This window comes from Suricata suricatta, chromosome 7, assembly GCF_006229205.1.
Source record: "Suricata suricatta isolate VVHF042 chromosome 7, meerkat_22Aug2017_6uvM2_HiC, whole genome shotgun sequence".
Taxonomy (NCBI): domain Eukaryota; kingdom Metazoa; phylum Chordata; class Mammalia; order Carnivora; family Herpestidae; genus Suricata; species Suricata suricatta.
Genome location: NC_043706.1, coordinates 56,813,463 through 56,832,186, shown reverse-complemented (window position 1 = coordinate 56,832,186; position 18,724 = coordinate 56,813,463). Strand labels below are relative to the sequence as shown.

The 18,724-nt window shown below is 33.5% G+C and overlaps 1 protein-coding gene across 1 annotated transcript in view; it reads left to right on the top strand.

The window, feature by feature from the left end:
- EYS (eyes shut homolog) overlaps nucleotides 1–18,724 on the top strand; it is a 1,499,666-nt gene that overhangs the window by 69,762 nt on the left and 1,411,180 nt on the right. The window contains exons 3-4 of the mRNA XM_029943180.1: nucleotides 6,855–7,048; nucleotides 8,233–8,363. Of these exons, the coding sequence (XP_029799040.1) occupies nucleotides 6,855–7,048; nucleotides 8,233–8,363 (325 nt within the window). The remainder of the gene's footprint in view (nucleotides 1–6,854; nucleotides 7,049–8,232; nucleotides 8,364–18,724) is intronic.

The window sequence follows — 18,724 nt, the reverse complement described above, 5'->3', positions numbered from 1 at the left end:
GGTGCAGTAGGCATGACTTTGAGTAGATAATGAAAGAAAATGCAAAATGCTTATTGATTCATGATGTGGTTTCATCTTAGCTTGGGCAAACCATGCAGTATTTAATACATAGTAGCAGAATATTTACTATTGAAGCTTGAAAAGATGTGAGTTCTTTGTGTGCAATCTTTCATTTATGCATGTGAGAGGGTTTTCTTTTAATATTTTTACATTGTAGTACTTGTTTTGCTTGTTGGTGGTGTTTGCTTATTTAATATATTCTGTCAAGGACAGAAATTGCATGCTGTTTTTTTTCCCCCTAGGGAGTGTGTCTTGGGTTTTTCCCTTATTATTTTCTTTACTTTTTTTTTTCTCTTCTTTTTTTGGTGGTGGGGGTGGTTATGTTTAAATGAAGTTGCTTTTACAGCATCAAAGACTTAATCATCCATTTCCTATATAAAAGGTAGCTACTTTTTTGCAGTGACCAAACACTTTCAACTCATGACAGGTTCGTCACCATTTTTAAATTAATAATATACAGATAAATTTGTTCTCTGCCAGAAAAATTGTACTTTTAGTTCCAAACAAACTACTGCTTTCTGTACACTAGTTTTCTTTCTTTCTTTTTTTTTTTAATTTTTTAATGGTTTTTATTTATTTTTGAGAGACAGAGACAGTGAGAACAGGGGAGGGTCAGAGAGAGAGGGAGACACAGAATCCGAAGCAGGCTCCAGGTTCTGAGCTAGCCATCAGCACAGAGCCCGACGCAGGGCTCGAACCCACGAACTACGTGATCATGACCTGAGCCGAAGCGACTGAGCCACCCAGGCGCCCCTCTTTCTTTTTTTAATGCTTATTTATTTTTGAGAAAGAGAGAGAAACAGAGAATGAGCAGGGAAAGGGCAGAGAGAGAGAGAGGCACAGATTCTGAAGCAAGCTCCAGGTTTTCAGCCATCATCACAGAGCCTGATGCTAGGCTCGAACCCGCGAACGGTGAGATCATGACCTGAGCCAAAGTTGGACACTTAGCCAACTGAGCCACCCAGGCACCCCTGTATACTAATATTCTTAATGGTTACAGTAGATGATTGTATTTTTGAATACCTAAATAGAAAGGATAGAAGCATAATATCATACATGCATAAAATACATAGACATATACATCGATTGGAGGATAGGAATCTGTCAGCTGATATGATCAGGAAATTGTTATCTCTCTCCCTGAGTGTTACTCCAAAATTCTTTTGCAAGATGCATGTTCAAAAGAGAAAAATAACAACCTTTTGTATCAGATATTTAATATTCTTTAATGCAGAATAAATACAAAATATGTGTACATTTTTTAAAGAATGGTAAATTTAAAATGCATATATGAAGAGCTAAAAACCACATTGATATATTAGATGCCACATGCATATCAGTCACAATGAAGAATTTGCTGTTTCTGCCCTCCAATAAGAAAAGAGAAAGTATTTCAGGTTAATTGTATAAAAAATGTCACTTGGTTGTCTGCAGTCTGTATTTTCCTGTATCTTTATTTTTCATTAGAAATGAATTGTAATTTTTATATTTTAAATTTTATTGAAATAAAACTAACAAGCCTATTTTATTTTCAAAAAACTTTGAAGAATGTGAACTATCGATGTTAACTTTAAATTATTTCCTTTCTCTGTAATAACATTTCTTGAGCTATTTAAGTGCTTATTTTTATATCTAGGTTCCTGAATTGTTCCTACCAAATAGACTGCTTTTTTAGATGTATTATATTATGCTGCCCTAAAGTTTTTTGCATGATTTATTTGTGCTTTATGTGGCTACTCATATAAAACATAACAAAACAAAATGTAGCATTCTATGCAAATTCATCTTGCAGTGAACATGTGCCTTAGCATTTTAATAAGTCTAAAATGGAAAGGTGTGTCACCTTCCTTTGCATTTACCCTCCAATAACCGTTTTTACATTGAACAGATTTGTTTTTTTATGCCCCATATTTTGATATAATATGGTTTATTTTCATATGACTTACACAAACACTTTAATAAAATGAATAAATAGAAAAAGAACCCATATAATCTAGGCCATACCAATCGAGAACCATAAATAATCATACTGCATTTTCATTCTTCATATTGGCCCCTAATATTACCCATACATACATTCTCATATTTTTGTTTGCAGATAGTCCCTAATACATCTCTTTTATATATTTTTCCCCAAACCAGTAAATAGCAATGGAAATATTCTACTAATTTTGTTTTCTTAAAAAATGTTTAATGCTTGTTTATTTTTGAGAGAGAGAGACAGAGCACAAATGGGGGAGGGGCAGAGAGAGATGGAGTCACAATCCAAAGCAGGCTTCAAACTCTGAACTGTCAGCACAGAGCATGACACAGAGCTCAAACCTACAAACCATGAGATCATGGCCTGCACTAAAGTCAGATTCTTAACCAACTGAGCCACCCAGGTGCCCCTAATTTTGTTATTTTCCAACCTCCTCTGTTATAGCTGTTGATTAAGTAAGCATTCAGATTCCTTTTTAGCTATACTAGGTGATATTTCATAATGTGGATTGTTATCTTTTCAGCCTTTCACTTTTCTTCACTGCTCACCACTCATTATGCCTATACCATAAATTTTAAGTTCTTCTTATGACAGAACCTAATTTAGGAAAATGTTTTGTATAGGTCATATTAGGCTAAGTTATGTTGAATTAACTAATACACCTTAGATCAATGTTTTTCTTATTCACATGAAGGCCATTGAATATCTCATGCCTCTGCACGGTAGACATTTTCCAAATATCAACTCAGATATCCAGTCTGTTGGGATATTTTAGATATACCATTAGAACATGTGACATGCAGGAGGCCAGTGCGAGAAAAGCAAGTGGAAGAATGTGTATTAGTATTAAAAGGTTTTTGACTTGGCTAGGCACCCAGAATTTTTAAAAAGGAAACACTGGCTGGAACATATATGGGTGACTATTAAGTTCAGGTACCCTTTGGCATAATTGGAAGCTTTACTGTGTCTGCCACAGTGTTCCAGAAACCAGTCTGGTTGTCACTAGTGATATCAGCCACCTGGTTGCTGGCTCTCTCTTTACTATTTAGTGGATCATTTCAGGCCACTATGATTCTTGCAAAAATCCTGTGCTACTTTGTATTAAGTCTGTACAAAAATCTCTTCTTAATTTCCTATCATAATGCTAAATTCACACTATCACTGCACAGTATGGCATTACTAAGAGGATAATAAAATGGTGTTAAGTCAGGGCAGTTTTACTTAGATATTAGATATGTTGACCTCAGGATTCACATCATGGACAACATTTAAACTAGCTCATACAAAGACCCAGTTGGCCCTGAGGTCAGGACCTAATATTAGGGGACCACTTATATACCTCCTCAACAAGAGAGCCCTAATTCTCCTTGATTAGAATCCCAGGACTTAAGTTTCTGAGGCCAAGAGAAGAGCCTCTTCATCTCTATGAATCTTCAATTTTTTTTAGCAGTGCTATTCTTCGGTGATAAATGAAAATTCCAACATCCATTTTTTCCTGAGAAATCATCTTCCTTACTCATGACCTACTTTGCACAAAACTTCCATTAAGCCCAATATATCAGGTCACACTAAAGAGTGAATTTCCTTGAATCGTGCCATTCTTTCTTGAATAATAGCACATGTGAAGCTTCACAAGCACAATTCAATTAATATTTAGGAAATCACAGTTTGGTCTGCAATTTTAATACCTTGGAAGAAACCACATTTCCATTAGTAGAACAATGGAATCACTACAACCACACATAATTTATTTTTCTTTATAAATGTTTTTTAATTACTCATGTAATATATCTTCTTATATTCTTAACAAATTACTTTCCATATGGTATGTCATATACTATGACATTATTAACAAAACTTAACTCTAGTTGTTTTGATAACAATATTTTAGAAGAAAACATTTGGAATATGATGGCTGGTGGAGAGCTCTTATTCATGGCACTAAAATCACAATCCATTAAAAATATAAATAAGTAAACTAAGTTATCAAAATTATTTTAATCTAGAAATTCCCTGTTAAAAGGATGAAAACATATGTAAAAGAATTGCAAACTGCATAAATGACAAATGATTCATATTTAGACTGTATAATTTTGTTTGGTGAAGAAGCCAAGTAAATAATTATATTGTTTCTTTTTTATATTACACATATTATATTGGACAACTTAATGTTGTACTAGAGTTGTAATGTTAGATTAATGTTAAAAATCAGTTGGTATTTGAGTCTTCTATCTTTTTTTTTTTTTTTACAGAACTAATCTAGTGTGGTGAAAGATCATGGAATCATAAAAGGATTGGGTGGAATGTACGAAATTTTATTATTAATTAATAAATTATGTGGTGTGTGCCAAGTTGCTTAACCTCTAGAAAAATTAGTATAACGTAAAAGAAAATTAAAACCTACACTGGATAATTATGGCCCTTTATAAATCCAAGATTTGTTTTAAGAAGTTTATAAACAATACAGATATATGTGCAATGGGAATACCAAGCATTATAATTATATATGGTAGTATCATTCATAAATTATCCTACCAATATGCTAACATCTATGTCTTTAATATAATTAAATATCATTCCCTATATTTAATTATGGAGTAGGATAATATGATATTAATATATAACAACATTGAGAAATGTTGGGAGCTGCCGAGTTTTGGCTGCCTCCCAACATTTATCCTAGAGGCAAGGATATATCGCTCTCTAGGGAGCAACCAAAAAACAAGATTTACATCTGGAGGCTAGGAGAGTGCATTTCCTGGTCCGGGATTCAGAGACAGTCCTACTGAGCCAGACAAAAAAACCCAAAATGAACAAAAGATCAAACCGCATTTTGGATTATCACCACTTTAATAATTCTGTTCACATAATTTTATCAGTGTGGGAACAAGCGGCAGGCAAGTGACTTTCCCAGGGCAAAACATTAAGGAGGCACTCATTCTAACATTGCATCAAGTACCAAACATGCACATGCTCAACTCTGGTGTTGGTAGACAATATATAAACTAATGAACATAGCCATAAAATATGTTTCAATAAATTTGAAAGAATTAAAATTTATAATTTTATGAATTTTAAATTCATAGATTTAAATTAAGAATTTAAAATCCATAGAGACAAAAATTAGATTAGTGGATGCAAAGACATTGAAAAAAGGGCAACTGAAGGTTATCAGTAATCCTAGGTGTTCTTTTTGGGGTGATGGAAATATTCTAGAATTATATAGTGGTAATGGCTGTACAACAGTGTAAATAAATATTTAAATATTTTAAAACCCTCTGATCTGTACTCATTAAAACAACTAAATGGGAAAAAAATAAAATTCATGCAATATATGCTTACCAATCAAAACAGAGTTAACATAGAAATCAACAACAGAAACTTTTAGGAAATTTGCAAATATTTGGAAATTAAACAAATTTATAGAACAATCTAGTCAAAGAAGAAATTATGCATGCATACACACACAGTGTCAAAATTTATTAAATATAGCTAAAATAATGCTGATAGATAAAGTTATTGTTCTAAATTTCTATATTAAAAAAGAAAAAGGTCTCAAATCAATATTCTCAGCTTCTACCTTAAAAAAAACAGAGAAAGAAGATAAACTGGACCAGAAACAAACAAAACAAAGGAAACAGTAAGATTTGAGCAAAAATCACTAAAACATGAAAGAATAATCAGTGAAACTGAACACTGGTATTTGTGAAAAACAAAATGAATTTATCTTCAGTTAGAGTGAATAGCACAAAATAGGGGAAAACACAAGTCAATAAAACCAAGGGTTTAAAGTGAGAACATTATTAATTACATGTCAAAAATACTAAGAACACCATTATATTAAAAAATTAGACTATGTAAAATAAATAGATAACTTCTAAAAGATACAAATTGCTAAAATTAGATCAAGAAGAAATAGAAAACCTATATAGAGTTAGCAAATATGGAAGGGATTAATAGTAGTCCTTACACACTTTCACAAAATATAATTTTAAAAAAAAGTTACACATATTTTACCTCAGCAAGAAATTTGTTTCGGAGATGTGAAAATACATATTCATCAAGAATATTTGTGCCTGGATTTGTTACTCATAAAAGTTAGTTGCTAAGGGAGTAGATCTTAAAAGTTCTCATTACAAGAAAGTTTCATAACTCTAACTATGGGTAATGATGAATGTTAACTAGACTTATAGTGCTGATTATCTTGTAATATTTACACATATTGAATCATTATGTTGTAAACTTAAAACTAATATAATGTTATATGCCGATTATATCTCAATAAAAAATGTTAAAAAGTGGAAGCAACCCAAATGTTTACCAACTGATGAATGAACAAAAGTTATATATTTTGAATTACTTTTAACTATAGAAAGTAACAAAGAATTGATACATGATATACCATTAAAAATCCTCAAAAACTTTACCCTAAGCAAAAGAGGTTAACCATAAGAGACAACATATTGTACCATTCCTTTTATCTGAAATGCACAGAAAAAGCAAATCTATACCGACTGAAAGATTAATGGTTGTCTGCAGCTGAAGTTGGAAACAAAGAGTAACAATAAAATAATTCTTATTTGGGTAATCGAAAGATGCTAAAACTGGATTCTGCTGATGGTCGAATATCTCTACACATTTACAAAAGTTATTTGGCAATAGGCTAATTATCTTCAATTGGTACATTTTATGATACCTAAAGTATGCCATGATAAATCTGGTTTGTATAATGAACTCTGAAGATACTCTTTATAATGAACTTTGCTACATTTTATGTTTATATTTTCTTTGTATGTCTGTATGATCTTTTAAGGTCCATTCTGTGAGAAGTCAATGGAATGTTACATTTCTCAGTGCTGTTGGAAAGGAGAAGTTTGCCAAAAAAAAAGCTCTGCTTACATTTGTGAATACCCAGAAGGATTTTTCAATCAAAACCATGAAACTGATGTCCATGAGTGTCCATCAATACTATGTCAGAATGGTACTGACTGTGTTCATATTGCAAATGTAAGTCTGAATTCAATAAGAGAGTGGTATATAGAGATATATTTACTATTATCTGAAAAGTATAAATATAAATAAGGTTGCATTAACATATTATAAATTTCAAACTAAGGAATATCAGAAAAGTGACTTTATTTGTTGATTTACATTTTTTAAGTTAAAAAAAACCCCAAGCAAACAAACAACAAAAAGAACCCATTTATAAACAATATTCAGGGGCATCTCGGTGGCTCAATGGCATAAAGCATCCAACTCTTGATTTTGGCTCAGGTCACGATCTCACAGTTTGCACTATGCACTGAACATTGAGGCTGCTTAAGACTATTTCTCTCTTCCTTTGCCCTTCTCCCCAGCTCATGCTTTCTCTCTCTCTCCCTCTTAAAATAAATAAACATTTTTTAAAGATCTTTAATTGCATTTTTTGCTCTTCCATTGAAATTCTCCCTTGTGAATAATGTAATTTTATAAACATTTCATTTTTAGTTATTGCTTTTTAATTTTTTGTTTATTTGATATTGTTATAACAACATTTTAATTCAACATTTTAACAAATAAGGCTAGGAAAAATGTCACAATTTCCACAATTCACTTTTTATTTTAGTAAGTTTTATATTTGAGTTTGTATTATGAATTCATATTAATATTTTCAAGGCATCCTAACTCACATGTCTGGTGGTTGATACTGGCTGCCAACTGGGCCCTCAACTGGAACTGTTGATCCAAAACCCTAAATCCAGAACTGTCAACCTTAAATTGAGAGAAGGTCTGTGAATCCAGGCCTTCTCTGTAAGGCCTGGGCCTCCTCACAGCACTGTGGGTGGGTGCCAAGAGCAAGTATCCTAAGATAATTAGACAGACATTATATAACCTTTTAAAAGTCTGATGCTCTACCAACTGAGCTATCCGGTCTCTTATGTAGCCTTTTAAACATAGCCTTAAAAATCAAAGACCATCACAGCTTGTTTACATTCAAGAGGGAGAAAAGGATAGTTCTTAATTCTCAATTAGAGGAATGTTGAATTCAAGTTGTAGGAAAAGTGTATGAGATGGGAGAAAATATAATCTTTCATATTATTGCACAGAGAACTTCTACATGCTTATGAAAATAGCTTCTGTCTATTTCTAGGTAAGAATCCTTTCATTTTCTTTTTTTTTTTTTGTAAAATATACTTTCTGTTATTTCCTAGGATACTTTGTACGTCTGTCCGCCAATATTTAGAGGCAAGCTTTGTAAGAGACAACTTCAAACACCACATGAGTCATTTCATTGCAAGAATAATATCACATGTACAAAATATGAGAAAGATTATCATTGCAGGTATGATTAATTACTTTCTTATTTTCCAAACAAAATATATGGATTTTAAAACCATGTGGACAAAAATAAAACAATGTTCTATTTTAAGCTTAAATTTTATTTAATAGCATCTAAAATTCTATTTCAAGTAGAAGTAGAAACATTTTAATGGGGGGTTTGTTTGTTTTTAAAAAAGTATTTAAGAAATTTTTAGGAATAATTTGGACAGTTATAAAACATGTATATTGTTTTATAAGAGAGATACTTAGAACAACCAAATAATGTTTGAAGGTCTATAACAAAAAGATGACTATATCTACTATACACAGACAATGTTACTATCCTATTTTGCAAGTCTAGAGTAAACCTCTTCCTTCAATATGTAGAACTCAGCTGTTAGTTTTTAGTTAGGGTCTTTAGGCAGGATTTGGGGAAATAGCACTTTTTTTAAATAAGAGTTGGCTCAAAATTACTCACTTGTAAATGACAGAAGTGGCCTACTTATCCGGGCTTAGAATTTTAGTTCATTTCAAATAGCTTTATAGATACTTTCTCACACCATTAGGAAGTGCAGTTTGTACTATTCACACTTGCTTGACTTTTATCTGTCTGCTTAAAGTAAGTTCTGGTGGGCATTACTGAAGGGCAATAAACAGGCTAAAAATTTTAGAATATTCATAAAAGCAGAAAATTATTAGCTGTGGTACAGGAAAGCCTTAAACATACTGAAAGGAAAAAGAATATGCATATACATTACAGATGTACAAAGGACAGAATTTTCATCAATTTCAAGAAGGATCTAAATGAAAAGTTGAAAAAACATACTAAGATTTTAAAATGTGACATTTTCAAAAGACAATGAAGAGGAACTTCTTCATTATATCAATATCTTAGAAACTCTAACCAGCCCACACAAATTTGTATATCTTTGCAATCTTATATTAATTTATTGATAAACTCACTTTTATTCTTTTGCAAATATTGACTTTTTAATTTATAATTTCTAGTTCTGAGCCTTATAATGCAAGTATATTTGTATATATACTTAGGTGATTGTTTAATAAATGGATAGCATTATATAAGTATGGGTAAATATACATTCACATATATAATATTTATTTCATTTTTTATTAGGTATGATTCTGGTTGTCTAGAAAGCTTTGTCTTAAATTTCATCATCAACAGGAAAACTAGATCACATTGTTGCCTACTCTCAGTTGATTGTTCTACTGTTAATGAATAGACTTACTCTTAAAATGATGGAGTTTGATCTTGAATGCTTTGTTAGGCATGTGCTAGAGAGGATGGGCGCTGTAGAAATTCCAGTTAAGTTTCCCTAAGATGGATGAAACATGTCACATAGGTAGGCTAGTTGTAACAACTTTGAAGTAAACTAAGTTTACTCATGAAATTAATGTGAGCCCCCCATATGTGTCCTCATTATTGAAATGACCATATTCTCAAGACTTTGGCAAAAATTTTGCTCATCTTCAATCTACTTAAATAAAAACATGGTCCCCTGCTTTGGCTAAATAAGACTCCTTATTAATAGAAAGTAAAATATAAAGAAACTGACCAGAGAGTAAAAACAGAATGACTTCAAGGCAGAAATAACAAAGTCTAATTTGAATGATGAGTGAAAACCTAAGCCTCAAAAATCAGTAAGTATGTGATACAGAAATGGCATACAAGAGCAGAGTTTCTAGTACCCAGACTCCCACACTCTAAATTCACAGTGACAGTCAAACCCATTTCTACCTCTGACTCAAAGAAGTGATAAAGATATAATCAATATAAATTAATAAAGCATGAAATTGAAATGATGACAAAAGTAATCTTGGAACCTATTTGTCTGGTCTCAAAGGAGATTAAGAGAACAGCTGAAAAATTTTTAAAAAATGATAGCTCTTCAAGTCAAATACCTTTAAAAATAAAACAAATAACAATTTATCTGTGCATAGCTATCTTAGAAGGTATTTTTTTTTCTAGATCAATGATTCTCACACTTTGGCTGCAACAGATTTTAGCTGCTTTAGAATCTCTGAAGGGCTGTTTGAAAACAAACAGCTATTTTCCACCCCTAGATTTTCTAATTCAATAAATTTGGGATGGGGATTGCAAGCGTGCTTTTTTTAACAAATCCTCAAGTGATGCTGTAACTGCTGATCTGGAGACCATACTTTAAGAATTACTGGTTAAAGGGTGATGAGCTCAAACAACATAGATGCAGAAAACCCTCCTTATCTCTTTCCCTCCTTCATCTACACACCTCAACCCAAGCATTTCCTCCTGTATTCTGAATTTGGGAGCAAAAAAATATGGGGTTGAGGAGTGAAATGAAATGAGGAGAATACTGATGATGGTATCAGTTTCTCTGTTTAAACATGGACTAGACCTAAATTCATATGATTAGATCATAGAGGGACTGAAACAAAATGACCTCCTTGAGAAGGAGAGGAAACCATTAGTTATAAACATTTATTTGGTATCTAGAGACTACAAGCAACACAGTGTCAGAAAGGGATTGATTTTTACCTGTGTCTATACACTACCATTTTTCTTAACACCTAAACTACTGAAACCTTTAGATGTCTATGAACTTGTGATAAAAAGGTTATTTTTAAGAGTCATAAGTAGCGGTAGTGAAGCATCATAAATGGCATTTATGGGAGCAAGTGGAGTACAAATAGAATCTGCTGGAAGAGGGAAAATGGATAATTGATGTCTTGGAGTAACTGGTCAGGTAGAACTTTGGTGATGTTCTGAAATGACTAAGCAATGTTTTAGCCAGGGGTCAATATTTTGCTTAAAATTTTTTAAAATAAAGTACAGTTTGGGAGAGACAGTGATTACTGGAAATGAAAGAAATTACGTAGAAGAACGCTTGAAGAAGTTCTCTGAATATTCAAAGGAAGCCAGCTATGGTTCACTCAGAGTAATCCAGAAGAATTGAATGGAAAGAATAAAGCTTTGAGGAGGGCTAAAGGAAACCAACAATGTGTGATTGATCATCCTGAGTTTAGGAACACTGGAACCGTTTCCCTTCCATACTGCTAAAAGGGAAGGTAAGAATGCAGTTAATAGAAACCAGGGAGAGAACTGTAGCTGAAGTATAGAACATTCTGACATGAACTATGAACTTATGTAGATAAATACAGCTACTGACAACCCACAGACTGTCAGTGGGAGTAGAAAAAATAAATAGCTGACCTTATTCTCCTCTTACCTCTGACTTGCTGCTAACACATCACATTAGTAGGACCCAGGCAGGAGTCACATGTCAGCATTCTGAAGTACAGTAGAAGATGGACAAGGATGAAAAGAAAGTGTCTTGGAAGAAACTGTCCAGTACCCAAAGCAATGTACAAGAGGTTAAGATAATGAATTGCAAGTTATAGACATTAGAGAGGATTATGCTGAGAGAAATAGGAGAGATGGGTGTCTTTGGAGGGGATGAAAAATGGATGAGATCTCTTGGAGACTATGATAGGTTGGAGGTCTCCCTATCTGTGACTCATGAGAAGCAGATCCTTGATCTATCCTCTAAGAGGCAGCAGTGACTCTAAATACAATTACAGTATGCTAATGTAAGAAGGCTGCACACTGAGTTTTCATGGCCCTCAAACACACAAAGACTCAGAAGCAATACAAGTGTATGACCAGAAGAGTGGCCTAAACTTTACAGAGTCCACACTTGTCAGACAATGAGGTCATCCATAGTGAATTTTACGGTAAGGAAAACCGTACCAGGACTTGACACAGAAATGGGAGAACAGAAACCAGAGAATTTTCTCTACTGTCATTGCTCTCTGTTTACAAAGGTGAAGTGGTTTCTTAACCCCTTTTATTGTTTAGCCACAAAAAAGTAAAGTTGTTTTAAAGTAAATTTGACACTTTTCTTGCACTTTGATACTTTAAATAACTGGTGGAAAGTCTGCAAAACTGAACCTCCTGCTGGAGATTTTAAAATAAGTAAAACAATCAAACTTTATAGTAACATCAAAAAACTTTCTTGAACAGTGTAGCTGAGCTACCAGAGGCCATCTTACAGCCATGAGGAAATCCAGCAAGCAGACACAGCCAAAATATACGTAAGTGTAGGACTGAGAGGGTTTTTAAAAAGCCAGAACCAGTCTCACTCTGCATAAAGTAAAGACTACTTACAAATAATTTGGTTGCATAAGGCCAATAACTCTTATATCAGTTTAATGTATTTGAATTGGGATTTTGTTATTTATAACAAAATTTTCAAATAAGTTCATTGGTAGTCTATGTAAACCAAATTTCATTCAATCATGTATTTTAAATAGTTAACCTTTTACAATATTCATTGTCCTATTTTTCACCTTATTATTAGTTATCTTCTAAAAGAAGACAAAATATTCCTAAAATAAAGTTGACTACTTCATAGACTATAATTTTGAATTACTGTGAAAGTCTAATCTCCTGTGCCATATTCAAGAGAATAACTGTGTATTAATCATTTTTGTATCTTTGGAACCTTGTACTATGTAACACATAGAATATTTTCTGAAAAGCTTATTTAATTCATTATTAATTTATTATAAAATAAATATTTTGTATTTCACTGATATGAAAAGTCTTAATCTAGATGTGAAATGAAGTGAAATGACTCATTCATTCATTTAATTAATAACTATTAGTTTAGCACCTACTTTCCCCCATAAACTTTACCATTGCAATAGAAAGTCTTCTATAGCAGTAGGAAAAAAAGGAAAGAGAAACAGGCAAAATGCCCTTATCTTAATAAAATTATATTCTAGGAGGTAGATCCTGTTTTAAAGAATCACTCTGACTCCTTTTTAGAGACTAGTCTATGGCTGTATCATCCCAAGGGAAGAAGCAGGGAGAAGAGCTAGGATGCTACTGTGATAATACAGCCTAGAGATAGTGATGACTGGGACTGCCACTAAGGGGACATGTGATGATGGCAATTAAGGATCCCATCTGGAATATATATATGTAGATAGATAGATAGATAGATAGATATAACATATATGTATTATTTTATAAATATGTTTATATGTGTATATATATAATATATGACGATACATATATATGTATTATTTGTGAGAGAGAGACACACAGAATCCAAAACAGGGTCCAGGCTCCAGGCTGCCAGCACAGATCCCTACGCAGGACTCAAACCCATCAATCAAGAGATCATGACCTGGGCTGAAGTGAGATGCTTAACCCGATAAGCCACCCAGGCACCCCTGAAATCTATTTATAAAGAAGATTCAGCGTTTTACTGAAGGGCTAAATAAAAAAGAGGTAACTCTAAGGTTATTTATTCCATTGAAAGATTAGGAATAGAATTTTCTAAAGTGGGGACATCTGTAAGAAGAGAAGTATGGTTGAGAACCGTGGAAATCAAGATATCAGTGTTGCACGTATTAGCTAAGACACATAATAGAGTCAAGTGAAAATATTTAAGGTAAGCTTTCAGATATGCTACTTGCTATTTTAGAGGAGATGTCTGGGCTACATATATACATTTGAAAGCTAGTCATAAAGAGATGGCATTTAAAATCAGGAATCCAGGGCACCTGGGTAGTTTAGTCGGTTATGTATCCAACTTCAGCTCAGGTCATAATCTGATTGTTTCATGAACTCGAGTCCTGTGTCGTGCTCTGTGCAGAGACTGCATGAAACAAAGGAGCCTTCTTACACCTCTCTCTCCCCGACCCCTCTCTCTCTCTCTAACCCCTCACCTTCTCACACTCTCTCTCTTTCAAAATAAATAAGAATAAAAATAATAAATAAAACAGGAAACTGAAATTAAATTAGCTTATTACAGTGAATCTTGATAGGGAAGTGAGAGGATTGCAGACTGAGACCATGGACTCAAGAGAAGCTAAGAAGTAGGAGTCAATCAATTGAGGTGAAAAAAATGCAGAAGGTCATTACAGAAACTATAAAATATTTTAAGAATATTAAGAAAGTGCCAGACTTTTTAAAGAATGTGGTTAGATCTAGTTAGAGGTAAGTGAAAATTGATCTATGCAATTGGCAGTTGGAGATAATGTTTTGTTTTGTTTTGTTTTTAAAGAACAATTTGACAGAATAATAGGAAACATTCTTTCCCTATATGAAACAAAAAAAAAAGGAACAAAGGAAGGAAGAAAACAAAAAGAATGGGGAATATTGATTATACCCAGTTTACAAGCGAATACAATGAAAAAATTAGGCTTTACCTTTAAAGGATAATAGCAATATAAAGTAATAGAGTGACAGCTGAAGAAAGTTCAAAGCAGTTACTTTTTAAGTATGAGGTGAGATAAGATGGGATACATAGTACAGAGGTAAAGGAATTGGCTTAGAAAGGACAGAGTATGTTACATCAATTATGATAGGAAAAGTAGAATATTTATACTTATAGAGGTTCTTTGAATATGCAGTGTGTAATCTTTTCGAAATGGGCTTCTGAATAATTCCTCAAGTAAAGTAGGAAGAAAAGTGAGATGAGAAGGTGTGAAACTGTTATATATAGTAGGAGGGAAATATAATAACATTATTGATACATAGCAAGAAGGATCTTGAAACTAGTGAAGATGAATTTACAGCGAAGTTTAACATCTTTGAACTACATGTTGTTATTCATATGCCCACATGGAATAGCCTGGATGCTGAATTAAACTGGGATTAAATTTTGACCGGGCAACAATAATGGAGGGAAATGGGCCAATTACCTGAAAGTATATGCAAGAAGTGGGTATGAAAATAGATCGTGTGATATACTCCAGGTAATTATTGAAGTGAAGACATGATGAAGGATAATAGATATTGATGTGTTGGTAGAGTCAGTAGATCAGAGGGACAAAGAATTGTTGAGAAAAAAGGACTAGGATTAAGTTAGAAAGAGAAATGAGACTGTGAGTGGAATATGAGATAATTAAAATTAATATTAAGTAATTTAGGATTAGAGAGGGAATATGATTATGCATGATGGTAGTGTATAGAATACTGGAGTGTGAATAGTTTGTGAAGTTAGTATGAAGATTGCTATCTTTTAGTTGAGACAATATCCTCCTCCCAAAAGCTAGGATTTTAAGTATATCAACTCTGCAGATATTGAAATAACCAAGTAAGACTGAGATTATATTACAAAAATATACGAGACAGGTGTTGATCATTAATGAATTAGAGTGATTGCCCAGGAGGGTCAGCTATGAAAGGAACAAGAAGAGATGTGTATCATGGTTTGATGGCATCATCCTCAACTGAGATTTTTGAGGAGATGACTTGGACACTGATCCTTTTGATGCCACAATGAGGAAAAAGGACACCTGCCTGACATCCAGCACCTGAAATATGAGGGGTGAAGGAGAAAGAGTAGCCATGGCTGAAAACATTACAGTCAAAATGAAAAATATGTACAGAGATGATTTGGGGAAAGAGCCAGATGGTGAGGAAAAACCTAGGATGCACTGGGCTCTTGAGGTGTCTGAAGTAAATGGTGACAATGGACTAACTATGATGGTCTCAAACAGAGATCATGGTGGGGTGACTGTGAGTTTTGGCATTAAGTTAGGGGTGTGAGGTCTTTTCAGAGCTCCCAGAGCTCAGTGGACAGCTCTTCAAAGGCAGTGATAAAGTGACAGGTCTTTATGGGCCCCATTTCATTTATATGAATGGGAATATCCAAACCACTGCAGACCACAGCTCTAGCATGGCTTTTGAGGACTCCGGATCACCTAACTGATGGCAGTGTCATCACCTGAAGGCGGTGAGGGGAAGGGTATTGTGACTTGACATACAGGATTCTGAATCCTCCTTTATACACCAGTTTGGGAACCATTTGTAACATAAGATGACATAAAGGCCTCCAAGACTATCATGAAACATGCTTCTAATGTTGCCATCACACACACACACACACACACACACACACACACACACACTATCTAGACACATTTATTTATTCTAATATTTATTGAATGCAATGACTAATATTTTCTATATGTAAAGACAATCACATTCTGAACATTCAGAATGAAATGAGGAAACATTAATCAGGAATACATGTTAATAAAAGCAGTCAGTATAGTTCTCTTACAACATTTTTTTTCTAATCTGAAAATCAATTGGGTTAACAAATATTTATTGAGAAGTCATCTTTGTAAAAGATACCATAAACTAGATATTGTAAAAGTATATAAATACCGTATCCTTAAAATCACAAATTTTGTGATATGTATGTTTTGCTTTCTAAATTTTAGTTTCTCCACTCAAATTCCAAGATATTTCCTGGTATATGAATGATGTATATAATGATGTTCTATTTATTCCCTCATTTTTTTAAATTTCCCTGCTTCCTACTTACCCGGTTTCCCTGCTTGCCCTACTTACGTGTCAATTCAACGTACTAACATATTTTTTTCTCAAGTCAGTTTCAACACTTCATTAGTCTGTGGGATGTCTCACTGTGTCAGCCAGGGGTAGGGTTAGGGCTTCCAGCTTGTGTCACAAGTAAACCTAAGTAAGCATGCAACGTGACTTTGAAAAAGAACATTGTATACACAGAAATGCACAGGTCAACATATTTCCTTTCAACATGTAATAAAGTTATATTTTCCCGTTAATTCTGAAAGATGCTTTTTAAAATAGCAATCACATATTTGGATCAGAATTTGTTAATTAATGGAGTACTTCCACTTGATCACTCAGTAATTCTAAACCAATAGGAAACCTCAATTTATTGAACTTAATTATATCAAAAGCTGGTTTCTTTGCCTAAAATCAATAGCCATATTAATAGGACTAACTTCCTCTTTTGAATAAATCATTCTGAAATTTAACATGGAAAACATTGTTAAGTTTATGGTTTTATAATTTCAGTTGCTGGTTATAAACTGTATTACAATGGAAAATATCTAGGACATTGTTGACATGTCCTCATCAAGAATAGCTTCTGCTACTGTTAATATAATCTTATACTTTCAGGAAAGTTATAATTGACAGAAGTCATCCTCAAATCTGATCCCCTAAGTGCCTCATTTTGAGAAGATATGTTCACACGAGTATGACCTTCTTCCCTTTAGTCCTGGACTGACTAATTTTCCTGTAAATAATAAATAATGAAGCATTATGACAGAAATTAGTGCAGACCTCTGTGCATGAAAGTTGACTCAACATTGTGTGACCTCTAAGTCTTCCATGGCATACTTAATCATATGAAAATTAACTCCATAATGGTCTGCACAGCATCTAACACTTCTTAGTATCCACTACCCTTCTATGCCTTCTTGATCTCATTTTGTCAGCAGCAAATTCTCTAATACCACAATCCCTTTTGTATACTTCTAACTGAAAACCTGTACTCCCTTTAGGTGGCTACTGATCCTTCTTCCACAGCCTGTGTACCACTGGTAAGGGAATATATAGATAGCCTTGCCCTTGTTATCATATCCTGACCATTTTACTTCATCCTTCTGAAAGGCCTATCTATTTTTAGCACAGGACATCAGCTACACTATTCTCTCTCTACCTTATTTCTCCCTCCTACAGCTCCTTTTCAAGTATCTTTTCTTCTCTCAGTTCCTGTTCATCTCCAACTAAAGGCTTTAGCATCTGGCTTGCTGTTCTTTTCTCTAGCACTGCTGTCATCTTCCTTGATGACTTTGATATCCACTTTGTAAATTCACCCATCTTGATAATTTAAATCCCCTGACAATTATTTGCAATGACTTTTTCCTCCTTCTCCCGGTCTTGGAAAATTTCCCATGATCAAACATTATAAATTACCATGACCTGTAATTGCATGCCTACAACCCTTGATTTAAGTTTCTATTCTCTGATCACCAATTCATGTATTTCAAGTTCACTCATTCATGTACTTTAATACCAAAATTATGTAATGTTTTTCTACGCCCAGTAGGCACCTGTAATTATGTGACTATACTTGCTCCACTGTACTTGCTCTCTTCTGCCCATTGTCCTTGGAGTTAGTCTTTGTTTTACTTTTGAAAATCATACCCATTCTTCCACTCTTAAACTCATTTTCTCTCTTTTTCTATGTTATATTGACCTGAAAACACAAAACCTGTTTAATTCTATATACCATTGGGTAAACATGGGTTTACTTTTTCCATACATGTCTGATGTAGTTAATATACTCTATATCCATATATTATCTATATGGATAAACCTGATTATCTGTTAACATTCTTTAGATTTACATTTGATTTCTAGGTCTCTATTTTAGTCCATTTCGTGTCCATTTTCTTGTGCATTAATTTATCTCATAAATACATTTCATGAATATGGACACTTTTATCATTATGAAGCAATGATAAAGTCTCATCTGCAACAGTTTGATACCCCCACCCCCTCACTTGACCTCATTGTTTTGATTCTTC